General features: G+C 50.6%; 1 protein-coding gene across 2 annotated transcripts in view; it reads left to right on the forward strand.

The window, feature by feature from the left end:
- WNT3 (Wnt family member 3) overlaps positions 1-26,214 on the forward strand; it is a 76,833-nt gene extending 50,619 nt beyond the window's left edge. For both annotated transcript variants that reach the window (XM_030541256.1, XM_030541255.1), the window contains exons 2-4: positions 2,340-2,581; positions 23,177-23,442; positions 25,735-26,214. In XM_030541256.1, the coding sequence (XP_030397116.1) occupies positions 2,340-2,581; positions 23,177-23,442; positions 25,735-26,214 (988 nt within the window). The remainder of the gene's footprint in view (positions 1-2,339; positions 2,582-23,176; positions 23,443-25,734) is intronic.
- The last annotated feature ends 616 nt before the right edge of the window (positions 26,215-26,830 follow it).

The raw sequence follows: 26,830 nt of genomic DNA on the forward strand, positions 1-26,830 counted from the left end.
CTGAGCTTTTCCTACCACCACCAACTCTTGTGAGCCACACTAAATCGGTCAACCCTCTTTTTCTTCGGCCTTCTGTTCGGAGCGGCATGTTATGAGTCCCACACTGGAACCTATGCCGCATTCGTAACAAGTACTATGTTATTGCATCTTCTAATGGATAGACATTGCAACATCTTCTCTAGGGGCAATGGGGACCAGGCCTGGGGGTCACCCAAGGAAGTGGTTGCAGGGACATTGTGTGCATGCAGTAGGTTGGCATCTCACTCATCCTGCATCAGAAGTTCAGCTCGTCCCTCCCACAACGATGCGTTCTGACGCAGTGCGCCTGACACCAAGGGGCTCAGGGCCGCCTGGAGCAGCCCTTTGTGCCCCACACTGTGGCTGGGACCAGAGATGATTTCCAACCACTGGGCTGTGGGGTGGAGTCCGGAGGAGAGAGCTGCCAGCAATACCTTGGGCGTCCCAACCACAGTGGGGAGAAACAGGGGCACCAGTCAGCAGGTCAGCCTAACCCGGACCCTGGATTTGCACCCAGCTGTTAGACTCGGGGCTTGTAAAATGCTTGGGATGGCTGGTGTCCAGGGGGGTGGCATGCCATAGGCCCAGCAGCTCCAGCTGCAACAGCTCGCTGGTCTCTCTTTGGCAGGTGAGGGCTTAGAACATGAGCAGCAGTAGAAAGAGACTCTGGCTGCTGAGTGAATATGGAGCATTAAACTGGCTCCTTTCCCTCCCCCCCCCCCTGCAGGGCTCAGCCACATCTGCTCGTGGAACCCAAGGGTGCAGTTAACGCCCAGGATGGGGTGGCTGGTTCTTCCAGGGAGTGGGCGTTATCTGGGCACTGTGCATGTAAGAACGGGGTGTGCAACATGTCCGCCCAATGTTTCTGGCCTCACACTCTGCCCAAGGCTGCAGCACCAGCTGTAGACTTTGGGGCTTTGCCCTGCGTGACCATCAGCCCTAGTCTCTGGTGCCTGTGTTCAAGGCACGGCCCTGTTGGTACCAAGCCACCAGAGCAGAGCACTTGTCAAAAGGTGCTACCTGCTGCAGCAACAGCCTTGTGCTGTGAGCTCTGCCTGGGCCCCGAACACAGACACTCACAGCTCTGCCATGCCCTGCAACAGCCCACCCCTGTGAGCCGGGTCTGCAACAGGCAGGCAGCTGCGGGGCAGGAGCTGGGCATTCTAGGAAGCGCATGGGCTCCACATCTGGCTCTGACTGGCAGGAGAACACTGGCCTTCCCCAGTGTCTGGGAGGTTCTAGCAGTCAGTTAGGCTCTTTTTCCATGGCCAATGCCCAGCTAGAAGCATGCTCAGAAAGACCCTGTCTCATCCATCTGCGTCACAAAAATTCAACCCACTGGCCCCAGTTGTTCTCCTCTCTAGTCCCTTCCTTAGACCTTCAGCCCTTCGATTCCTGTTTAATCCATCCAGCACCCACTGATGGTCACACATTTGATCCTTAGTAGGGTCGGCTGCTGCCTTCCTGCCAGGGGTGGATGTTGTGTGCACATTGGGATGACAGCTGCCCTCCCGCCCTACTCCCACCCATAAAGTGATTCCAGCTGGAGGTGCCTGCTTCACGCTGCACCTTTCTCTAAGGGGTTCCTCTCGACCTATCCCCCCAACCCTAAAGGGAACAAGGGCAATGCTGATCCCCCAGCCCCAGAGCCCCAACACACAGAACCGATGGCAGGTGGGGGCTGCTCCACTGGGAGTTCTCCGGGAGGCCCAGCTCTGTTAGTGCGAACAGACAGTTCACTGGGTAGCTGACTGAATCAAATCAAGGGGCCAGGCTGTTAGCATGTGGAGTGAGGGCTCCTGGGCCTGTCCCAGTTCTGGCACTGATCTGTTCTCCTTGCATCACAGCAGCACCTCAACCCCACCAGCCGAGCTCGTAACCCACTTGCACTGGGAGCCTCGTGAGACACGGCAGGGGGGAGGGTGTCAGCCTCAGCCCAGGTCACACAGCAAAGCAAGAGCAGAGCAGGGGAGGAGAAAGCTTGGCCAGCCCCCTGGCCAGTGAGCCATGCTGCTCCCGCTAACCCTTGTGACAGCGTGCGAGTAACTTCACCTTTCTCTGCCGTCGTGGCCACTCATTGCACTCAGCCCATGTCAGCCTGGGCAGCACTTCTCAGAGCAGGGCCATTACCCAGGACACCTGCCCTGTTTGCCTTGGTAACCCTGGCTGGACATTTGCCACCTCTCTAAAACATACAGTGAGTTTAGTGGAAGGTTGGTGAGGCTCAGTCAGGGTCAGGGGAGGGGGAGTCCAGCCGGCTTTCTCCTCGTGATGGCATCAATTCCCAAGTGCCCTTACGCGGTCTCTGCTTCCCCTCCTAGGTCCCTCGCGTTGGGCCAGCAATACACCTCGCTGGGGTCCCAGCCCATCCTGTGTGGCTCCATCCCCGGGCTGGTGCCCAAGCAGCTCCGCTTCTGCCGGAACTATCTTGAAATCATGCCCAGCGTGGCCGAGGGGGTGAAGCTGGGGATCCAGGAATGTCAGCACCAGTTCCGGGGCCGGCGCTGGAACTGCACCACCATTGAGGACAGCCTAGCCATCTTCGGGCCCGTCCTGGACAAAGGTAAGGGAACCACGCAGCTGAGGCACCAGGCAGAGGCTGACGGGTTGGGCGGGGGAGGTTCTTCCATTTAGCTGCATTCCAGGACCATGCCGAGGCACAAGCTGAGATCAAGGCCCATCGTGCCGGGCGCCGAACAGACCCAGTGAGAGATAGGTCCTGCCCAAGGAGCTCACGAAGGTGAGAGGGGAGACAGAGGCACAGAGACGGGACAGGACGTGCCCACAGTCACCCAGCCCCTGCAAAGCTAGTCTTCAGTGGCAGACGCCAGGGATCTGGCCTTGCTGCCCAGGCCCTGCTGAATGTCCCGGCTGGGCTGTGGAGAGGGAAGATCTGCTCATGACAGCAGCTCTCAGCAGACAAGTCCCCACCGCTAGGGAGTTTGCCTTGGTGGCAGATTGCAACTAGAAGCAGAAATGCCTCTGCCCCCCTCCCCCTGCCCCGTGTGAGTCTTTGGGGGAGGGTGTCCTTGGCCTTGCCAATGGAGTCGGTGAACACCATGCAGGCCCACAGCTCCAGGGTCACCCCAGCCCTCCAGCCCCAGGCACCACAGGACAGCGGGAGGCTCAGCTGGGCTTGGCCAGAGGCTTTGGCAGCAGCACTCTGTGAAAGTGGCTTGGAGGGAGGAAAGCCGACGCCCCATGTCCTCCCCTAGGCCTGAAGACCTGGCCTGTAGGCTGGAGTGGCAGCAAGGGGAGGCTGCAGCCTGGCCAGAGCCATGGGGGGGTCCTACAGCTGCTGCCTTAATTTGCTCAGCGGTGCAGATCCTCAGTCCCTCTGGCTCAGACTCCCGGTGCTGTACTCCAGGGCAGAACCGCCCCAGCTGCACACAAGGGCTGCCTGGGACCACCTGCCAGATCCCACAGGCCCCAAGGTCTGCAGGACCCCTTCACGGGAGCTGCTTTTTTCATCTCCCCTCTCTGTTCCAAGACTCCCTCTGGGCTGAGCTGGGCCCCCTTCAGGCCTCTGTTAATAGCAGGGATGTGAGGCACCTCCCTACCCACAAAGACTAGAACCCCTCATTCGGTTGCTTCTGAGAAGACAACTGCTCTGGGCACTGAAACAGAGGACTAAGGAGTCAGAGCTCCTGCAACCCATTTCCAGCTCTGCTACTGATTTGTTGCACAGCCTTTGAAGAAGTCATTTCCCCTTTGGTGCCTCAGTTTCCCCATCTGTGAAATGGGGACAGTTAATGTTTCCTGACCTCAGAGAGGCTGGGAGTCTTCAGTAATGTTGATGAGGGAGGAAGGATAGCTTAGTGGTTTGAGCATTGGCCTGCTAAACCCAGGGTTGTGAGCTCAATCCTTAAGAGGGCCATATGGGGGTTTAGTTGGGGATTGATCCTGCTTTGAGCAGGGGGTTGGACTAGATGACCTCCTGAGGTCCCTTCCAACCCTATGATTCTATGAGGCTGATGCCTGTGCCAGGGAAGGTCAAAGGATTTAGAACCAGCTGAAACCAGAGCTGGAGGGCATTCGGAATTTGACACACTGTAGGTCAGACTCAGCACCCCAGCCTGGTCCCCAGCACCTCTGCTGCCCTGTAGGGAGACTCCCAGCCACCCTTGCCAGGGGCTGGATTTGCTCCCCGCCCACTCAGTGATTCCCCTGGACAAAGGGTGCCACTTCCCCCAGGCAGCCCCAGATCCTGTGCTAGCAACGACAGGCACTGCCAGGCTGCGAGGAGCAGAAAGGGGACCAGATGCAGTGGAAGGGGGCTGGAGTCAGGGCATCCTGGTGCTTCTGGCTGAGTGAGAGGGAGCACAGAGCCCATGACACAAGCTGTGAAAAGGCCAACAGCATCACGATAACCCCATGGCTTTTCTCAGCCATGCCACTTGCAGTCATTTGCATCTAAACAGGGGTGTATAGGATGGGATCAGGGGGCCTGGGGCCATCTCAGTATCAACTCCAGAGACTTAAGAGGAGGGGGAGAGAAAAGAGAGAGGGAGAGAGTAAAATAAGCTTAGACGGATGAGAAAGAGCTAAGCTGCCTCCCCTACTGTGAGCAGGGTGAGTGATACGGCCCAGCGCTACCGTGGTTTCAAAGTGCTGCACCATTCACACGCCCTTTAGCCATTCTGCTCTAGGAGTGGGGGCTGGGGGGAGCCATCACTAGGGCTTTCCCAGCTGGGCTGGCAGGATTGGCCGGGGCCAGCAGGCCGGGGACACTGGCCCGTTGCTACGCGGGGTCTCAGGGAATGCCAGCGCTCTGTGCTGGGGGGCCATTGGGTGGCGGAAACATTCCGCATTATGCTGGTAATACAGTGTGACACCGAGGGAACAATGGCAAATTGAGTGGCCCAGCAGGTAACAGGCCCGGCTGGGAGACAGTCGCAGTGCTGCCCTGTCAAGCCCTCGCTAATCCTCCCTCCTGGCCCCTCCCTGGTTCTGGGAACTTCGCTTGCTCATTTCACTGCTGGGAAATTTCTTCCCAACGCCTTGTGCAGACCCAGTGGAGATTTTCAAGTGATTCATTCATAGCGCCAGGCCTTCCCCGCCGGGGAGCCTCTTCTCACCCCCCCATTGGCCTGCTGGGGTTGAACAGGGCTCCTGCCAAGCTGGCTCTGGGGCTGCAGGACAAAAACAAACCAGGAGTAAACGTGGCTGTGGTCGAGCATGGCTCGTTCTTGCCTGTGTATACAGAAAGCATGTTCTGACCGTGGCTTAACGTGCATTCCCCTGCCACGGACAAGAACCGTGCACGGCTCTGACACTCCCAAGCTTAAAGCAGTTACGTCTTTGGCAGGAGTTTGTTCTCACTGGGGATGTTGCACTGGTTTAAACATGACCTGAAAAGTAAACATCCTCTATTAGTCCTGTATTGGAGCATGAGCTTTCGGGGGTGAATACCCACTTCGCTGGATGCATGTATCCGACAAAGTGGGTATTCACCCACAAAAGCTCATGCTCCAATACGTCTGTTAGTCTATACGGTGCCACAGGACTCTTTGCTGCTTTACAGATCAGACTAACACGGCCACCGCTCTGATACTTGCCATCTGTTGGGTTTGGGCTCTCCACTTCTTCCCCTGGGGGATGGCTAGAGATAGCCTTTAAGTATAGCTGACACTTTCCGGCTTGCTTTTTCCCTTCGGAATAGCAGGAATGCCAAGCTTACTCTTCCTTCAGTGGGAGGTCTCCTGGGATAATTCACGTGCACAGTGGAAGGTCTCTCGACCCTTCGGCCCAGGGGCAGGCATGTGGAATCTTTAACCCCAAGGAGCTTTTCTCCCCAGGGTTTCCGTCTCAGAACTGACATGGCCTCAGCACTATAGGCTGAGCCCCTCTCAGCGTGCCGGGGACAGGAGTCGGTACTATTATCTCCATGTGCAGCAGAGCCACCTGTCGGCTTCGGAGCAAGCACTAAGTGACTCACCCAAGGTCACGCAGGAAGGCTGTAGCAGGGCAGAAAATGACCCTGTCCCCTGAATCCCATTCCAGACTGGCCAGCTTCTTTCCTGAGCTAGTGAGTTACAGTTACAAATCATCAAAATACCAATTCCTGCCCCCTTACCCAGCTAACTACTGATGCTCTGGTCGTCCACAGAGGTGGGGGTTGCGGGGGGGGGGGGGGGGGGGGGGGAGTCATCGTTCGGGCTTTCCTAGCATGACTGGCAGAATTGTATTTAGCAAACGCAGGTTAGACAAGAGCTGACTGGGGTGGGGGGAGGCGTAGAGCATACCCTTCTCTCTCTCTCTCTGAACCAAAGGTCTCAGACATCAGTCCCCCTGAGAAGGCACAAGGCAGATTCCCCTTTTGCTGGTCACCATAAGGTCATGTCTACATTGAAATAAAAAGTAACCCAGCTGAGTTCTCCCACGTCTCCTTCCTAGCCACACATGCCAGAAAAAATATCAAGGAATTGTTTTAGGTCCCATTGAGACTAGTTAAATGAGTCAGAGGATCCAGGTGCAACCCAGGTGTTCCGGACTTGGTTACATAGACTGTAAGGCCAGACGGGACCATTGTGATCATCCAGTCCAACCTCCTGCATGTCACAGGCCACAGAACCTCACCCTCCCACCCACCCCTGTGGCAGACTCTAACCTCTGGCTGAGTTACTGAAGTGCTCAAACCATAACTTAAAGTTACAGAGAATCCACCATTTACACTAGTTTAAACCTGCAAGTGACCTGTGCCCCATGCTGCACAGGAAGGCAAAACAAAACACAAAACAAAAACGCCCAGGGTCTCTGCCAAGCTGATGTAGGGGAAATTCCCTCCTGACCCCAAATATGGTGATCAGCTAAACCCTGAGCATGCGGGCAAGACCCACCAGCCAGACACCTGGGAAAGAATTCTCTGTAGTAACTCAGATCCCACCCCAGCTAGTGTCTCATCACCGGCCGTTGGAGATATTTACTATGAGAAGTTGCAGACAGGCCATATGCCACGCAGACAACCTCATCAGACCATCCCCTCCATAAATGTATCAGGGTCAGTCTCGAAACCATTTTTTTGCCCCCACTGCTCCCCTTGGGAGGCTGCTTCAGAACTTGACTCCTCTGATGGGTAGAAACCTTCGCCTAGTTTCAAGCCTAAGCTTGTTAATGGGCAGTTTATAGCCCTTTGTTCTTGTGCCAATACTGGTGCTTAACTTAAATAACTCCTCTCCCTCCCTGGCATTTATCCCTCTGATGTATTTATAGAGTGATCAGATCTGCCCTCGGCCTTTGTTTGGTTAGACTAAAGAAGCCAAACTCCTTGAGTCTCCTCTCCTAGCGTGTGTTTTCCATTCTTTGGATCATCCTAGCAGCCCTTCTCTGCACTTTTTCCAGTCTGAATTCATCCTTCTCCAACATGGGAGACCAGACCTGCACACAGTCTTCCAGCTGAGGTCTCACTAAGGGCTTGTACAATAGAAATAACTCTTTCCTACTGCTACTGGAAATACCTCGCCTGGTACATCCTAGGATTGCATTAACCTTTTCATGGCCACATCACAGTCATCCTGCAATCAACCAATATACCCAAATCTTTCTCCTTCTAGGTCACTTTCAACTGATATGTTCCCAGTTTATAGCAAAAATTCTTGTTAGTCCCTAAGTGCATGACTTTGCACAATTAAATATCATCCCATTTCTATAAACTCCAGTTTTCAATGTCATCCAGATTTTTTGGTATGATATTCCAGTCCCCCTCTGTATTGACAATACCTCCCAATTCTGTGTCATCTGCAAATTTTATCAGCACATTCCCACTTTTTGTGCAAAGGTCATTAATGAAAATGGTAAATAAGGTTGGTCCCAAGAACACTCCCTGAGGAACTCCACTAGTAACAGCCCTCCCACCTGACAGTTCACCTGTCAGTACGACCCGCTGGCCTCTCCCTTTTAACCAGCTCCTTATCCACCTCTCAATTCACATAGTAATCCCCATCTTCTCCAATTTAACTAATCATTTCCCATGTGGAATAGATCTAATCTACCTGCATTACTTTGAAATCCAGGTAGATTAGACCTTTAGACATTCCCTTTGTCTAAAAAAATCCGTTATCTTCTCAAAGAAAGAGCTCAGGTTGGTCTGGCACAATCTACCTTTTATAAAACCAGGCTGAATTTTATCCCAATTACCATTTCTCTCTATGTCCTTAACTACTACTGCTTTCAAAATTTGTTCCAAGACCTTGCATACAACTGAGATCAAGCTAATGGGCTTGTAGTTTCCCTGATCACTTTTTTTCTCTTTCTTAAAAACAGGTTCTATATTAGCAATTCTCCAGTCATAGGGTACAACTCCCAAGTCTGTGGCCACAGACTAACATGGCTACCCCTCTGATACATGACTCCCAAATTTGCACATTCATTAAAAATCCTTGCTATTGAGCCAGCAATTTCATGAGCCAGTTCCTTTAATATTCTTGGATGGAGATTATTTGGGCACCCTGATTTTTCCCCATGAAGATGTTTGAGTTTGACTCCTACCTCGGATGTGGTCATTTCTACTGCCATGTCTTCATTTCCATTAGCACCCAGCTACCATCCCTCAGCTCCTCATTCACCTTACTATAAACTGAGGCAAAGTATTTGTTGAGGTGTTGGGCCAGGCCTAGATTATCTTTAATCTCCGCCCCATTCTCAGTGTTTAGCTGTCCCACTTCTTTCTTTTTATGTATATGGCTAAAGAACCTTTTACTGTTGGTTTTAATTTCCTTTGCAAGGTCCAACTCTGCTTGGCTTTTGGCAGTTCTCACTTTCCCCTGCATTTTCTGACCTCCAAGAAAGGTTTCCTTGCTGATCCATCCCATCGTTCACTCCCTGTAGGCTTTCTGCTTTCTCTTCAGCACCTGTTGGAAATACTTGCGCCGTTGCTTGTCCAGTTTGGGCTCAATCCTTCCCTACATGGTTTTCCCCCTTGCGTGGGATGCAGGCTTCAGACAGCTTCTGCCACTTTGACTTTAATTCCAAGCCTCCTCCACATTCAGATCCTTGAGTTCTTCAGTCCAGTCCAGTCCACTTCCCTAACTAATTCCCTGAATTTTTTAATGGTTGCCATTTGGAAACCCAGTCCCCTAGTTGCAGACCTATTTGTGTTTATCCTTCCATTTAGTTTTAACTGAATTAGCTCATGATCACTCAAACCAAGGCAGCCTGGTTCCACTCCATAGGCCCATGTTTCTGTCCCGTGCGAAGGGCCCTGTCTGCAAGACACAATGACCCACTCAGTGGGTGCCGTTATTAACCATTGATGTTATGGTGGCATCTAAGGGTCCCACTGGAGTTCATGTATTACTTGTATTTTTACTCTAGCACTCAAAGGCTCAGTGAGGCCTGAGGCAGACTTGTGCTAGGGGCTGTACACACGTGGGTGGACGCAGTTCCCCAAACCAGGTTAGGTCCCACCTACACTACAACATTTAACCATGGTGCACAGTTCTGTAACCCCGGCCCATGCCCTGGTGGGGAGAGCAGTATAGGTGGTCTTTAGGCTGATTTTTATATTGGGGTGAGAACGTTAGGACCTGCTCCAGCACGAGGCCTGTCTACACGGCGGAATCACCACGTTTGATGCTCCTGCGGCTCACTCATGTTTCCTCCTGCCTTTGTGGACAGAAAAAATCTCTTTCTGAAGTTCAGAGGCAGCGAGGTGCCTGAGAAGGCCCTGGACTAGGTGTGAGACCTCTGTCAAATGACCGGCTGGGTAACTGTGAGCAGGTCACTTCACTTTGCTGCATCTCTCTCCCCCTTGCATCCTTTGTCTTTCAGGCTGGGACCATCTGGTTCTGCATGTAGGGCAGGGCCCAGAGTACACATAACAATGCTGAGCATCCATTGCTTAGCCTAACTCTGAACTGGATTAAAACACTGGTTCCTAAGGGGATCGTCACCTAGTCTGTGTGCAGGATGGTAAAAAGGAGATGCCCAGCCAGAACCCCTCCCTGAGGCTAGCTTGGGAAATGATTTCATAACCCTCTAACCCATTCTCAAGGGCCAGATAAACCAAGTTAGGAGTTAGTGGAGTGGGAGATGGGACTCAAGCACCATTTTCTTCCCGATGTCAGTAGGGCCAAATAGTGAGAGTTAAAAGACTGAACTAGTCCCTCCAAGGGAGTTGGGAAAAATCCCATCACTTGGGGAATGGAATTCCAAAAACCATTGGCATTAGCCTAATTCTAGTCCCAGTGAAGCCACCAGTAAAAATTCCACTGACTGAGTGGGAACAGAGTAGAGCAAAGCTGGCTACTTTGAAAATACCCCCCTGGGCTGGATAGATTACTAGACAACGAACTGAATTGCTGGAGCACAGTCTAGAGCCACAGCATAAGCTAGATTCTGACTTCTGTGACCCACAGGAGCAAAGTGATTTTTATTAATACTGGTGTCCCTCTGCCAAGAGGTAGAACAACTCTGGGGCCTTGCTGGTTGGCTTCCCAATGGTGGACAAATCAGGGACATGGAGTCTGGAAATATTCCTAGTGTAAATTGCTTCATTTATACATATGCACCAGTCTTGGGACAGAAATGGTCCCAAACAGCATGCTGTACACCTCCTCTGCCAGAAATCCCACACTGCATATCAATGCCCAATCCCCATGAATCATACAATCTCAGGCTTGGAAGGGACCTCAGGAGATCATCTAGTCTAACCCCCTGCTCAAAGCAGGACAAAATCCACAGACTTTTTTTTTTTTTACACCCCACTTCCCTAAATGGCCCCTTCAAGGATTGAACTCACAACCCTGAGTTTAGCAGGCCAATGCTCAAACCACTGAGCTATCCCTCTCCTCTAAGCTACTCTGTACCCAGAATTGCCCCAAATATAGAGCACAAAGCGGAGAACAAACTCTGCTGTCTCCCAGAATTTCTCCTAACGGTCAACCACAGAACAAAACTTACAACACAGCAGCATTTTTTTAAAGACTAATCACTTGCTCACAAATCAAGAAAAAGAACTAAAAGTAAGACTACACAGAACAGGGATATCTATTGACTGACTCTTGCCACAACAGCACTATGGTTCGAGCCCCGCTGTTCGCTTGGATTAAATCATGGTTTGATAAAATGTTTTTTGTTCTGTATGATCAGCAAACTTTCCACGGTGCTATACAAATGATCTCATCAGTTCTCACTGCCCCACCACAAAGTGATTCTCTGTCATCCCCCCTTAAACTGTAAGGAAACTGAGGCACAAGTGGGTGGCATGACTTGCCTAAGGCTGACAGAGGCATCTGCTTCACAGTTAGGATTAGAGTTTAGGAGCTGAACATCTAAAATCCAGGGCTCAATCCACAAGGGCCGAGGTTCCCAACAGTGACCAGCCAGTTCTCTGCAAATCATGCAGTTCTGCCACCACCTCCTTGCTTCCCTCAGCTACGTTTTATTGAAACATGAACTAACATACACTCAGCACTTTGTTAGTGTCACTTTTCCATGTAATAATTGCTAGAGTGCCCACGGGCATATTGAGCAATTGTGATTCTGAGAGGAGGGGTCTGCCTCACAATCTCTATTAACTTGTGACAGACATGATGAAAAACTGAGCAGTTTTGCCCCGGAATGTGCCACATGGGTGCCCTGATGCCAGGCCTGCCCTGGAACATGCCATGGGAGCATCGAACTTGCCACGTGAGCGCCCTGACGCCAGGCCTGGAATGTGAGCGCCCTGACGCCAGGCCTGGAACGTGCCACGTGAGCATCCTGACGCCAGGCCTGGAATGTGAGCGCCCTGAAGCCAGGCCTGGAACGTGCCACGTGAGCGCCCTGACACCAGGCCTGGAACATGCCACGTGAGCGTCCTGACGCCAGGCCTGGAACGTGAGCGTCCTGACCCAGGCCTGGAACGTGCCACGTGAGCGCCCTGACGCCAGGCCTGGAACATGCCACATGAGCGTCCTGACACCAGGCCTAGAACGTGAGCGTCCTGACCCAGGCCTGGAACGTGCCACGTGAGCGCCCTGACGCCAGGCCTGCAACGTGCCACGTGAGCGCCCTGACGCCAGGCCTGGAACGTGCCACGTGAGCGTCCTGACGCCAGGCCTGGAACGTGAGCGTCCTGACGCCAGGCCTGGAACGTGCCACGTGAGTGCCCTGATGCCAGGCCTTCCCTGGAACATGCCCCACTGTCTATTTGGCATTCAACTTCCTGTTTGTTTGGGTGCTGCTGCTTTGTCTTTGCATCTAGTGCTTGTCTGACTCTTACAAACCATTTATTTTTTCTGTTTTGTGCTGCATAGTGTCATACACGCAAAATCTCAACCTCTGAGTCACGGCCGGCTTCCTTGCTATGGTGCATTTTTTTCTGCATTCTTCGCAGCTGCAAGCATGGTGTGGAGAGCCCCGGTGGTGAGGCACGAGAGAGGTGCCAAGTAGGATAACGCATTGGCTAAGTGTTGGTGGGTTGTTGTCACTGCCCTCGTCAGCTGCATAGAATGAGAACTGCTTATGTCGTACTGGTGGTCCAGTAGATGGGAGGATTTTTATACTAGTTGGGCTGGGGCATGAGTACTGAGCCCCAAATGGGTTTGGTGCAAAGTCACCGTGCAACAGGGAATATGTCAGATTGCCATGGCTTGCTCAGCATCAGGGAAAGGGATTTCTCTTGGGCTGGGCGTGGTGCGCACAGGACACCAAGGCCCCAGCCCCACACAAGCTCACGTAGTGGAAAGCCTGACACGGGACACAGTGAGTAAAGAATTAAAGGATGGTAGATGAGATGACGAGTTTGGTTGCTAAGAGTAACTGTGATGCTATAAAAGGGCTCACTCCAGTCAGGCCAAGGGGGAACCAAGCAGCCAAAGGAGAGGAAGAGTGTGGGAGGAACTGGGAGCAAGAGGCGTGAAGAAGCTGAGAGTAGGCATACCGCTGGAGGACTGAGAAGTACAAGCGTTAAAAGACTTCAGGAGGAAGGTCCTGTGGTGAGGATACAGAAAGTTTTGGGAGGAGGCCATGGGGAAGTAGCCCAGGGAGTTGTAGCTGTCGCGCAAGTGTACCAGGAGGCACTTTAGAGAGCTGCAGTCCACAGGGCCCTGGGCTGCAACTCGGAATAGAGGGCGGCCCAGGTTCCTCCCAACTCCTGATCAAACACAGGAGGAACTGATCTGGACTGGGGCTTCTACCAGAAGGGAAGGTCTCTGGGCTGTTTCCCGACCCACAGAGTGAATCTGTGCGGTGAGCAAATCTGCCAATAAGCGCAGTACCCACCAAGGTAGTGGAGGAACTTTGTCACAGGTATTAAAGCCAGATTTTAGCTTTCTAGAATGATGTGTGCCAAACCCTCACATGAAGAGATTGAAACAGGATGTGCAGCAAGATCAGGCCCCTTCTCAGCAATCTGGTGGATCAAAGGGCCATGCTGTGGAAATAATACCTGTTTCACCCTTGGTCAGCGTGCAAGAAGTGAGGTGTGCTGAACTGGCAGACAAACACCTCAGCAACATCTGAGCTTCTTGCTCAGATAGTGGCTGGACCTCGGCCTGGTTGGAGTAGTAGTCTGCGATAGTGAGGGTGTATCAACTGTCAGAGCCCCAGAACAGCCATAGTTACCCTCCCTAGAGGTTGGCTCAGCTGGGTGGGAACCATAGGTAGTGTGTGTATAGGATGTGCTGTGTTATGGGCTCCCCGGGTATAGGAAAACTTTACTCAGCCCCTAACAGACTGCGCTATCCAGGCCTGTGGTGCTGACTTTGAACCTTTTGGGAAAGCTCCCCACATCATACTGCTATGTAACACCTTCCAAATCTCAGGCACCAGTCCCCTGGGGACCATGTGATGATTTAGTTGGGGACTGGTCCTGCTTTGAGCAGGGGGTTGGACTAGATGACCTCCTGAGGTCCCTTCTAACTCTGATATTCTATGATTCTATGTTCTATGTTCTCCACTTCCCATCAATGCCTAACCAGCAGCCTTGCTCTAGGTCGGGGTCAGCAACCTTTCAGAAGTGCTGTGCCGAGTCTTCATTTATTCACTCTAATTTAAGGTTTCTAGAAGGTCTCTCTCTCTAAGTCTATAATATATAACTAAACTGTTGTTGTATGTAAAGTAAATAAGGTTTTTAAAATGTTTAAGAAGCTTCATTTAAAATTAAATTAAAATGCAGAGCCCCCCAGACTGGTGGCCAGGACCTGGGCAGTGTAAGTGCCACTGAAAATCAGCTCGCGTGCCGTGCTCGGCACATGGGCCATAGGTTGCCTACCCCTGCACTAGATGCAGGTCAGGCCAGGCTTCCCTGCATGTATGTACACCTGGGCCTGCCAGTGCCTCTTCTGTCAGAGCCAACAGCCGTGCTTCCTTCCAGCACCTTAGCTGGGACACTACAGGGTCTGTGCCTTGTTCCTCTTTCATCATTGTGGGTCTGCATTGGAGCCTCCAACCCACTGCAGTGACCCTTCCTGCTGGTGTCACGGCTGCTGCTAGGCTGGCAGGTGTTCATTTCTCCATCCTGACCACGTGGCTGGCCCTGCCCAGGCTTGGTCTCTTGGCCAGGGCATCAGCATTCGGATGCTGTTTCCATGGACAGTGCTGGTACTGAGCTAGCTGCTGGCACTATTGGGCCAATTTTCCGTGGGGTTCATGGAAATGATAGAATCTCTTGTGTGAGGGGGATTTGGATTTAAGAGCTTTCCCCAGGGGGAAGTGCTCGAAATGGTTGGCGCCAGCAGTTCACAGTGGTGGAGTATTCTGTTCGTCCTTGTTCAGAGTCCTGCTGATGCACGCAATTACTCCTTCCTGGTCTCCATATGGTTGAGCCAAAACAGCGCCAATGCTAATTTCAGTGGCATGGGTGTCTAGGACAAACCGTAGCAGGGGATCTGGGTAGGCCAGAAAAGATGCATTTTGCTGGTTTCACTTTTAAGCTGGCTTCACGTAGCCTTCACGTAGGCTCCCAGCTTCTGCAGATGCTCCTCAAGCCACCTCACAGTGACAACATTCAAGTGATACTAAGCAGGACATGCCCTGCAGTCTCCCTGCATGACATCCGTCAGCCTTTGGAACAGCCCAGGCACAATACAGAGGCCTAAAGGCAGAGTTCAAACTCAAAGAGGCCCTGGTTGGTGGTGCTTGCCGTTTTCTGTTGGTCATCTTGGTGCACCTCTACTTGCCTGTAGTCATTGGCTGGGTCCAGCATGCAGAACCAACAGCCCTTTGCCAGCCAGTAGAGTGACAGCTGTTTGCCTTATTCCTACGATCTTAAACTGAGTTTGATTTGCAACCTGAAGTACCACACTGAAAGGTCTTAACTTTCTCGGTTTCCTTGGGTGGCTCCTTGTCATAATTGTGAGCATGCAATGGAAACCTGTCTCTGGAGCCTACCAGAATTGTAAGTGGGTATCCATTGATCTCACTAGTGATGTAGCATTTGGACCTGATCTCACTGGCAGCTGTTGTCTCTCACTGTGACCTGCAGATGAGGCCTGGCCCTTGGCTCCTGTCCTTGGGAGACGTCTTGCCTCCAGGCCTTACCCTGCTGTGAGTATTCCAACAGGATGTGCCTGTGGTTTCAGCCTCCAGCACTGTAGGTCTGCTCAGTACCTTCTATGGGTACTTTCAGGGTCTTTCAAAGTTCAGTTGCTTCCTGCATCCCTCTCTCTCTCCATCCCTATTGGTTCTTGCTGGGTTACAGGGCTCCCTTTCACGCTGCTTCGCTCTCCTGCCCTCACTTTGTTCTTGGAGAGCTGAGTCCTGTGTCTTTCCTCTAGCTGGAGTGTCTTCTAGTGCAGCCTTGCACACCTGTGCCTAGGGGCTAGGCTCTGCTCTTCTGCAGCCTCTATGGCTAGTTCCAGCTCCACAGAAATCCTGAGGGCCTCTTCCAGCCCATTCGGTTTCTCCTTACAAAGAACTATCCGGATTTCTCCCCCAGCTGCATGTCACAAGTTGGTCCCTGGCCAATAAATCCTGCATTTGGTTGTCATAGTCCAGGATCGCCTTGGTGGCCAGGCGCCGGAGGAAATAGCCAAAATTGGTGACAGATTCCCCCTTTTTCTTGTCTCGTGTTGAAGGCTGCTCATTTGGAGCAGCAGGCCAAGAAAATCCAGCTTGGAAACCTCTTCCCAGCTAGTTATTCGAGCAGTTTGTTCATAATTGTTGAGCCAGGTGGCCCAGTACTGACCGTCCCCAGTATAAGCTCTGGGTAAGAAGTTGGGCCACTGCATCTCCCACCCGCACTGACTTTCCACTCTTGGGGCCCAGGGGAACATTTCAGTCATCAGGATTGTTCATTTCCACTCCCTAAGTAGATCTCATACCCAAGGCAACTGCCTCTTAACCCCTTGCCAACCAAATTCATAGATTCCAAGGCCAGAAGGGACCAGTGTGATCATCTCATCTGAATGCCTGTATAGCACAGGCCATAGAACTCCCCCCAAATAATTCCAATTTGAACTAAAGTCTTTTCAAACAAATCCAATACTGATTTTAGAATCGCCAGGGATGGAGCTTCTACCACAATCTTTGGTAAGTTAATGGTTAATTATCCTTAAAAATTTACACATTTCCAGTTTGCTTTTTTCTAGCTTCAGCTTCCAGCAGGTGGGTCGTGTTAGATCTTTCCCTGCTAGATTGAAAAGCCCATTATGAAATCTTTGTTCCCCATGTAGATACTTATAGACTGGGACCAAGTCACCTCTTAACCTTCTCTTTGCTGAGCTAAAGATTGCACTCCTGATCACTAGAAGGCTTTAATAATTCTTGTGGCTCTTCTCTGAGCCCTCTCCAATTTATCAACATCCGTCTTGAACTGTGGACACCAGAACTGGACCCAGTACCCCAGCAGCCATCAACAGAGCCAAACAGAGGTAAAATAACCTCTCTAGCCCTTAGAATTCCCATATATACATCCAACAGCTGGCACTGTTCACTGGCTAACTGATAGGTCTCAAAATGTAATTGGCCACTACAACCCCCAAATCATTTTCAGAGTTGTTTCTTCCCAGGATAGCAGTCCCCATCCCATAGGTATGGCCAACACTCTTTGTTCCTAGAGGTGTGCTTTTAGCAATATTCAAATGCATATTTTTTGCTTATGCCCAAGCTTATCAAGTGTTCCAGACCCCTCTGAATCAGTGACCTGTCCTCTTTAGTATTTACCACTTCCCCAGTTTTTGTGTTCTCTGCAAACCGTATTAGTGGTGATTTTGTTTCCTTCCAGGTCATGGATAAAAATGTTAAATAGCAAAGGGCCAAAGAATCCATCCCCGTGGGACCCCCACTAGAAACACACCTGCTGGAAGATGAGTCTCTGTTTCCAATTACACTTTGAGACCCTTCAGTTAACCAGTTTATAATTCATTTAGTATGTGCTATGTTAATTTTGTATTCTATTTTTTTGATCAAAATATTGTGTGGTACCAAGTGAAACATCTTACATAAGTCTAATTTTGTTGTATCAACACTATTACCTTTATCAACAAAACTTGTAATTTCATCTGAAACTATATCAAATTAGTTTGACAGAATCTATTTTCCATAAACCCATCTTAATTGGCTTTAATTATACTATTCTCCTTTACTTCTTTATTAATCAAGTCCCACATCACTCACTCCATTACCTTACTTGGGATAGGTGTCAGAATGACAAGCCTATAATTACCCCATGTCATCAGGTTTCACCTTTTTAAATATTGGTGCATTATTAGCTTTCTTCCAGTCTTCTGGAAGCTCCCCACTGTTTCAAGACTTATCAAAAATCAACATTAATGGTCCAGTGAGCTCCTCAGTCAGTTCTTTTATAACTCTTGGTTTCATGTTATCTAGACCTGCTGATTTCAAAATGTCTAACTTCAGTAACTTCTGCTCAACATCCACCTGAGATACTATTGCAGTGGAAAGTGTTTCATCCCTCTCATCATCTAATATGCCTCATCATCTGCTCCCACCTCCAAAAATATAACACAAATATTTACTGACCATTCTGCCTATTCTGCATTACAACTGACAATTCTACCATTTCCATCTAATAATGGGCCAATATCACTGTTAGGATTCCTTCTGTACCTAATATATTTGTAGAATGTTTCCTTTTTGTCCTTCGCGCTGGGGGCCATTCTCCTTGGACTCCACTGCTAGCACCTTTGTCATTATTACGGGTGCTCAAGGCTGGTGGACACCAAGTCCCTAAGGCGCCAGTAGCGTGGCCAGATGTACCACAGGTTGGTGGCAAGTGCTACGAGCACTTCAATTGCTAGGCCCCATAGATGCGAACCCTCGTGGGTCCCAGTAACTGCTCAGATACTTGACCAAATGAAGGCTGGCAAGAAAGGAACAGATTGTGAAATCCTCTGTGCACAGTGGCCTAAATAGTCACAGCTCAAGGTCAAAAGAACAATTCCTATTTGGACATCTGGGGAGAGGCCCAGGAGAGGGCTAGAGCTCTCCTGGTGTAATGTCTGGGTTGCCCTCTGCACTCCATTACTTTAGATGTAGGCAGGGTTCCAGGCCAGGACTGATCAATAGTGTATCTCGCTGGGGCCTCTCTGCACTGGCTCCCTGCCCAAGCTCTGCTGCTTCCCCATAAGTCCTGCTCCAACCTGCTCCTGGCTGCAGTGTCCATCAGTCACAGCCTGCTCCCCACGTGGTTTCCCAGCTCCTGCTGCAGCCTGCTCTGCACACGTCTCCCTGATGGGTATCGAGCGCCTTGCCTCCCTGCTGTTCCTGGCTTCCAAGCCACCACCACGTCCCCGACTGCAAAGTTTCTTTTTGCATCAAGGCCTTCCACAGACTTTTTGCTCCCTTACCCGGGATGGGAATGTGCCTCCATGTCTCTCCCCTACCCCCAAGTGCGTTGATGGGAATGGTAGGTCCCTCCTTAGCAGACTCATTGTACCTATAGTCTCCCTTGGTTTAACCCATCCCTCCTTGCTCTGCCATGACTAATTCCTCTCCATTCTTGCAGACGTTTAGGGTATGTCTACACTACGAAATTAGGTCAATTTAATAGAAGTTGGTTTTTTAGAAATCGGTTTGATACAGTCGATTGTGTGTCCCCACTAAGCCCATTAAGTCGGCAGTGTGGGTGCACAGTACTGAGGCTAGCGTCGACTTTTGGAGCGTTGCACCGTGGTAGCTATCTCATAGTTCCCGCAGTCTCCCCCGCCCATTGGAATTCTGGGTTGAGATCCCAATGCCTGATGGGGCAAAAACATTGGCACGGGTGGTTCTGGGTACATGTCGTCAGACCTCCCTCCATGAAAGCAATGGCAAAAAATCATTTCTCGCCTTTTTTCCTGGGTTACTCGTGCAGACGACATACCATGGCAAGCATGAAGTCCGCTCAGCTCACCGCATGTCTCCTGGGTGCTGCTGGCAGACACGGTACTGCGGTGCTACACAGCAGCATCCCCTTGCCTTGCCTTGCGGATGGCAGACAGTACAATACGACTGCCAGCCGTTGTCATCCCGTGGGTGCTCCCGGCCAACTTCGGTTAGGTTAGTCGGGGGCGCCTGGGCAGACACGGGTGCTCTGAGCCGGTCTCAGTGAGGTCGGTCGGGGGCGCCTGGACATAAATGGGAGTGACTCCAGCTCATTCTTTTTTAAGTTTTATCTAATGGAGATTCAGTCCTGCCTGGAATATCGTGTGAGCTGGAAGTTCTGCCTCAGGCTGCTCTCTCAGCCGGCAGCACCGCGCGGTCGCACCTGCCCCAGCCTACCCCTTGCTGCCATGGCTCATGAAGCCTGGACAGTAGTAAGGGGCAGTTCAACTATAGGCTGAGCAAGTGCATAGTGGTGGTAGAATGTGCCTTTGGACGTTTAAAAGCTCGCTGACGCAGTTTACTGACTTGGGTTAGACCTCAGCGAAACCAACATTCCCATCGTTCTTACTGCTTGCTGTGTGCTCCACACTACCTGTGAGAGTAAGGGGGAGACATTTATGGCGGGGTGGGAGGTTCAGGCAAATCACCTGGCTGCTAATTATGCACAGCCAGACACCAGGGCGGTTAGAAGAGCACAGCAGGGCGCTCTGTGCATCAGAGAAGCTTTGAAAACCAGTTTCATGATTGGCCAGGGTATGGTGTGACAGTTGTGTATGTTTCTCCTTGATGAAAACCCACCTCCTTGGTTCACTCTACTTCCCTGTAAGCTAGCTGCTTTCCCCTCCCCCCTTTGATCTCTGCTTACAGAGGCAATAAAGTCATTGTTGTTTCAAATTCATGCATTCCTTATTAATTCGTCACACAAATGGGGGGATAACTGCCAAGGTAGCCTGGGAGGGGTGGGGGAGGAGGGAAGCACAGGAGTGGGGTAGTTGTAGGAGGACCCCCTAGAATGGCATGCAGCTCATCATAGAAGCAGCAAGTCTGGGGCTCTGACCCGGAGCTGCCGTTTGCCTTTCAGGTTCTTTGGTAGGCTTCACGCGGCACTGCTGCGGGTCCCTGTTATAACCTCTGTCCTTCATGCCCTTGGAGATTTTTTCAAATATTCCAGCATTTCGTCTTTTGGAACCAAGTTCGGATAGCACAGATTTGTCTCCCCATATAGTGATCAGATGCAGTACCTCCCATTCGGTCCATACTGGAGCTCTTTTGCGATTCTGGGACTGCATGGTCACCTGTGCTGATGAGCTCGTTACGCTGGCCAAACAGGAAATGAAATTCAAAAGTTTGCAGGGCTTTTCTTGTCTACCTGGTCAGTGCATCTGAGCTGAGAGTCCTGTCCGGAGCGGTCACAATGAAGCACTCTGGGATAGCTCCCGGAGGCCAATACCATCGAATTGCGTCCACACTACCCCAAATTCGACCCAGCAGAGTCAATTTCAGTGCTAATCCCCTAGTCAGGGAGGAGTACAGAAATCCATGTTAAGAGCCCTTTAAGTCGACAAAATGGCTTCGTCGCGTGGACTGATGCAGGGTTAAATCGATCTAACACTGCTAAATTCGACCTGAACTCATAGTGTAGATCAGGGCTTAGCCTGGCCCCCTCAATCTCGTAGCTCAGCTAAAGAGACAATTTTTCCTCTTCCCTCAAGAATCAAGCCCTCCAGCTCGTCTCTAAGTTAGCTCCATGTGCCCGGGCACAACTTATCCAAGCGAATTTTGTTTCTAATAAACTTGGTGATTCACAAATTACTGTCTGTGCACGACACCGCTATAATTACAGAAGCAAATGGCATGTTCTTGTCCAGTCTGAAGGCAGCAGGCTTTGGTTTCTCTTTAAAGGGCTTGATTGTGCACTAGTGAAAGTTGACCCCATGTATTTTCAGTAGTCTGCAGAGCTCACTGAGTTAGACACAAGAAAACAGACTTTCAGCCTGAATTAATTTTAGTTTAGAATGAAATCAAAATAAACCCAAAAAGTAAAATCTCCATGGGCTTGAGAGCATACACTGAGCACCTCCTACCAACCTGCAAAGAACAGAGCAGGCAGCAGAGCCTCAGCGGTTTAACGGTGTAGTACACAGAAAAGCAGCATGCCGGTCGCTTAGAACTGCAGCAGGGTGAAGAATGGTGACTTGCTGGAGCTGGGAGTGAAAAGGCTCCTGTGCTGTTGCTGAGTTTTGGGGAATGAATAGGAACAGCTCAGCAATGATCTGACAGGCTTGCAGAGAACTGGTTCCCCCCTCTGTACCTGCTACGCTGGGGAACGATGACCCAGAGAGGGAACTTGCCAAAGGTCACACAGTGAGGTGGAAGAAGCCGGGCCTGACTTCTCATCCTGTGCGCTGGTCCCTGCAGCCATCACTACCTCATCACCATTCTCTGCCCAGAGTGCTGCCAATTGACCTTTTCTTTCCACTGATCCTTTCTAGAGGGGACAGAGGTTGGTTTTTCCTGCCTTGTTCAACTGTTTGCACTCAGCCTCTGGGAGCATTCATGGACGCAAAGGCAGGGTAGTTCTACTCTTGAAACCTCGTGAAATGCCCAGAATATGAAGATTGCTTCTCTTTGGTTTATTTTCAGGTCCTCCAGTTTCTCCCTTGCTCTAATTCAGGGAAGAGGTTTCCGCTTTATCTCCTTTGTTGCAGAGATTCATTTCCCTGACTGTGAGGTTTGAGATCTGAATCAAACACAAGGAGGGACTGTCTGGTGAGGAGCTGTTCTGCCAGGAAGCCCCTCAGCCATACTCTCTCTCTCTGATTCAGAGATTTTAAGGCTGGAAGGGACCATTCTCCATCCTTGACCATTTTTAAATCCAGACTGGCTGTTTTTCTAACCGACCTGCTCTAGGGATTATGTGGGAGCAGTTCTCCATCCTGTGCTATGCAGGAGGTCAGGTTGGATGAGCACAATGGGCCTTTTTGGCCTTGGAATCTACCCACCTCTGATCATCTAGTCTCACTTTCTGCATCACCCCAGCCAGAGAATTTCACCGAGTGACTCCTGCATGGAGCCTGGAACATCCGGCTGAGTTAGTGTCCTTTTGAAAGACAAGCAGGCTGGGTTTAAAGACTGCAGGAGATGGAGAATCCACTGCACCCTAGGGAAGCTGTTTCAATGATTAATCACTCTCACCGTTAACAAAACAGAACTTTATTTCTAGTCTGGATGTTTAGATTCAGCTTCCAGCCATTAGATCTTGTTATACGTTTGTCCCCTATCATCAGACAGCATTTGCCTGTTTACATATAAGCACAGACAATGGTAAAGGCAACTTTTAACCTTTTCTTGGCTTAATTCAAGAGGCCGGGGGCCTTTAGTGTCTCCCTGAAAAGCACCTGTTCCAGCCCATGAATCACTCATGTAGCTCTTGTCAAACTGAAAAGGGTTCAGACTTTTATCTCTTTGAAGTGTGGACACCACAACTAGACAGGGTTCCAGTATCAGTCTCACCAATGCTATACACAGAGGGACTAGAACCACCCGACTCCAACACAATATCCCCCTTGTCCTGGCTACGCCCTGGCTCTAGCTCTTGTTCATTAGGGAACTGCTCGGGTTTGGGATTTTATTTTTTTGGAAAATTAATAAATAACCTTTTAGAAAAGATTCACAGAAGTTGGTGGGTACTTGGGGAAGGGAAGCAGCTAAACATTAACCTAGCACATAATCCCATGGACAAGAACATAGGAACGGCCACACTGGGTCAGACCAAAGGTCCGTCTAGCTCAGGGTCCTGTCTTCTGACAGTGCCCAGTGCTAGGTGCCCCAGAGAGAATTAACAGAACAGGGAATCATCCCTGTTGCCCATTCCCAACTTCTGGCAAACAAAATTCCTGTTTCTTCACAGCTACGCGAGAGTCTGCCTTTGTCCATGCCATTGCTTCGGCCGGCGTGGCCTTCGCTGTCACCCGCTCCTGTGCTGAGGGCACCTCCACCATCTGCGGCTGCGACTCGCATCACAAGGGACCCCCAGGTGATGGCTGGAAATGGGGGGGCTGCAGTGAGGATGCTGACTTTGGCGTTCTGGTTTCCCGGGAGTTTGCAGATGCCCGAGAGAACCGTCCGGATGCCCGATCAGCCATGAACAGACACAATAATGAAGCAGGCAGAACGGTGAGTGCCGTCCCCACCCCACCCGTCTCTGCCACAAAACCTGCACGTACTGTAGTTCCCTGGCATATGCAGACGGCCTGATTCAACTCCCACCAAGTCAATGGGAAGACTCCGATTGATTTTAATGGAAGGTGGATCAGGCCCTGGCTGCATGTACAGCCATGAATAAACCCTGCCATGCATGCAGCCCTAGTGTACCAGCCGAGCATCTCCAGTTACTGAGCCAACGGCTCTCTTCATTCAGGCTGGAGCAGATTAAAACCGGGGGAGTAAAGCACTTGGCACAGCTAGCCACCCAACCCCCCATGCCCTACCCCACTGATGCACCCAGGCTCCAAGGATAGCAGCCTTCCAGTAAGTCAGTGTTGGCCACATTAGCAGATAAGACGCAAGGGACATTATTAACGTCGAAGGTAGCAACTGAAAGACTAACATGTAGAGCACGGTGATCATGTACTTTGCACACTCTCCATTGGCAGGGTGTTGTGGCGTAGGGAGCGGGAGGGGAAAGCCAGCCAGGGTTTGCAGTTCTTCACTTGCTGGAGAAATCCAAATTAAGATATAGTCTTCGGTGCTGGTCACTGGAGCTCTCCCCTTTCCTCCAGGTCTGGGGCAAAGCATGTCCTGAGCTACACGGGAATTTTGTGAGTATTGTAACTGCATTCTCTTCACAGGCCATTTTCAGACAGGCAGCATTACTCAGAGAGGTTATTTATGATGGGTTGGGTTGGGTTTTTTGCCCAGCTGTACCATCTAAACCATTAAAACACAAACAGTGAAGGAGTTACTCCCCCTGCAGGCTGTAACAGCACCTGCACATGGGAACGCTTGGTTCTCTTTAACTCCTCTCTTCTACTCTCAAATCTTTTACTCTCAAGAAACTTGCAAAAGCCTGGTGATTTTAACAGATAGCCAGGGATTTTCTGCTTCACACTGAGGTGATTTCTTTGCAACTAGTCTTGCCCCGTGAAATTTCTTGCAGAGACCAATCCTTAGAATGACAAGTCCCCATCTCTTTCTGTGCCAGGCTGACAGACTGAGTGCACAAGAACGAAGGATTGTCATGGTAGTTAAGATGTGGCACACGGAATCAGGACTATTCTATTCCCAGCTCTCTCAGAGACTCACTACTTGGCATTGAGCGAGTCGATTAACTGCTCTGTGCCTCAGTTTCCCCAACTGTATTAGCAGGTTAATAGGAGGGGGATGAGTCTAAATCCCTGAGTGTTTGTAAAGCACTTGGATGGAAGGCCCCAGATAAGTGCAGATTAGAATTGTGCCACTTTCTCTCTAGGCGGGGTTGGATTTTTAGCCAGCAGAGAGGCACTCAGGAATCATCACTCTCTATATTGCCCAACAACGCTGATGTACAGAGTCTTGAATATTCAGATTTGGACAGATATTTAATGTGGTTACTTCTGCTTCTCCGATAGAAAATACTTTTGTTCCTTCAGCCTTCAAATGTCAAAAGCAAAGCTGGCTGCTCTAGGATAGTCCAGATAAATCTAAACCAAGATTTTGTGACAGCAGGATTTAATCCTGGGCTTTAAAGACTGTGTTTTACACATATCAGAATTGGAGATTGATGTTACCTGCATCTTATGGCTGAGGAAACAAAGAGGCTTATGCAACATTTTTCAAGTAGGTCCCACTTTTCGGAGGTTGAGTACCTGCAACTCCAGTTGAAGTCAAGGAGAGGTGCTGGTGCTTGAGGTTTCTGGAAAGCAGGTCGTGAGCGATCTCAGGATGGGCAGCCCAAACTGGGGTCAGCTGGAGAGTTTTGGCACACATGACTTGTCTGAGGACACACAGCAAGTCTGTTGGGCTCACAGAGCAGTGAGGCTCTGGAACAGCCACTTAACAAGTAGTGGGGGCAAGAGACCTACCTGGCTTTAGGATGGATTTTGATACATTTATGAACCAGATTATATGACTGGACTCGATGACCTCTTGAGGTCCCTTCCAGTCCTAGAGTCTATGGGGTTGCCTGTAATAGCAGGGAACTGGACTTGATGACCCAAGTCTTATGTTCCTATTGCAAAGCTGTGATTGGAATTCATGTTTCCTGCCTCCCTTAACTCCAAACACTTGCTCCTTGATGCAGCCATCGTGCAGCGATGGGTCCATAGGCAATATTGCAGAGGGCATTTAGAAATCAGATGTGGGCAGGCTTCAGCCCAGGCTCAGATCAGAGTTGGGCTAAATCCATGCAACCTCAAAAGAGCGATTTGAAACCAAGCAAGTGGGGCTGGAACTTCCAGGCTGACTATCTACTTCTTGTCTTCTGGACAGACGATCCTGGATCACATGCACCTGAAATGTAAGTGTCATGGCCTCTCAGGAAGTTGTGAGGTGAAGACCTGCTGGTGGGCACAGCCAGATTTTCGGGCAATTGGTGACTACCTGAAGGACAAGTATGACAGCGCCTCTGAGATGGTGGTGGAGAAGCACCGTGAGTCCCGGGGCTGGGTGGAAACCCTACGGGCCAAGTATGCCCTCTTCAAACCTCCAACCGAGCGAGACCTGGTATACTATGAGAATTCCCCCAATTTCTGCGAGCCCAACCCAGAGACCGGCTCCTTCGGGACCAGGGACAGAACATGCAATGTCACCTCCCACGGGATCGACGGATGCGACTTGCTGTGCTGTGGGCGTGGCCACAACACCAGGACTGAGAAGCGGAAAGAGAAGTGCCACTGCATCTTCCACTGGTGCTGCTACGTGAGCTGCCAGGAGTGCATCCGCATTTACGACGTCCACTCCTGCAAGTAACTAATGTAGGGGATGTTAGGCCAGAGTCGGGGGCCAGCGTCATTGAACTTGGGAGCATCATTCCTCACACGGCAGCCTCGTGTCACAGGATGGCGCCGAAGACCACAATGTACCTGATAAACTGTGCCATGATGTATATTGAGGCAAGTGTCCCCTTCATGAACACCACAGCCAAACTGAGAGCAAGCTGAAGTCTAGCTTCTGTACGGGAGACTCAGCCATGGGCTCTCCAAACCTAACCGATGTCTCTCAGGCAGCTCAATGGCTCAGACATTCCATATCCACTTTAGGTCACATATCTACGGATTTTTTGGTAGTTCCACTCTGTTTGACAAGCCTCAACATGACAGGCAATCTGCTCTGGCAAGGGTCGGGGGGGGGAGGTGACAAGTCAGGACTGAGATGTATTGGAAGAGGTGTGTAACGGACTCACCACTGGGAACACATGGGGTGTTTCAGGTCAAGACGGAGGTGCCTTGGCACAGCAGCTGTGCAGGCTTGGTTTAACTTTTAACACTGGGTTTTAGCAGAAATGGATTTAACAGTTTGAAACGTAGGAAAATGTAGACTTCCTCCTTTCCCCCTTAAGGAACGCCAACCCTTCTGCCACTCTCAG

This window comes from Gopherus evgoodei, chromosome 23 (genome assembly GCF_007399415.2).
Source record: "Gopherus evgoodei ecotype Sinaloan lineage chromosome 23, rGopEvg1_v1.p, whole genome shotgun sequence".
NCBI lineage: Eukaryota > Metazoa > Chordata > Testudines > Testudinidae > Gopherus > Gopherus evgoodei.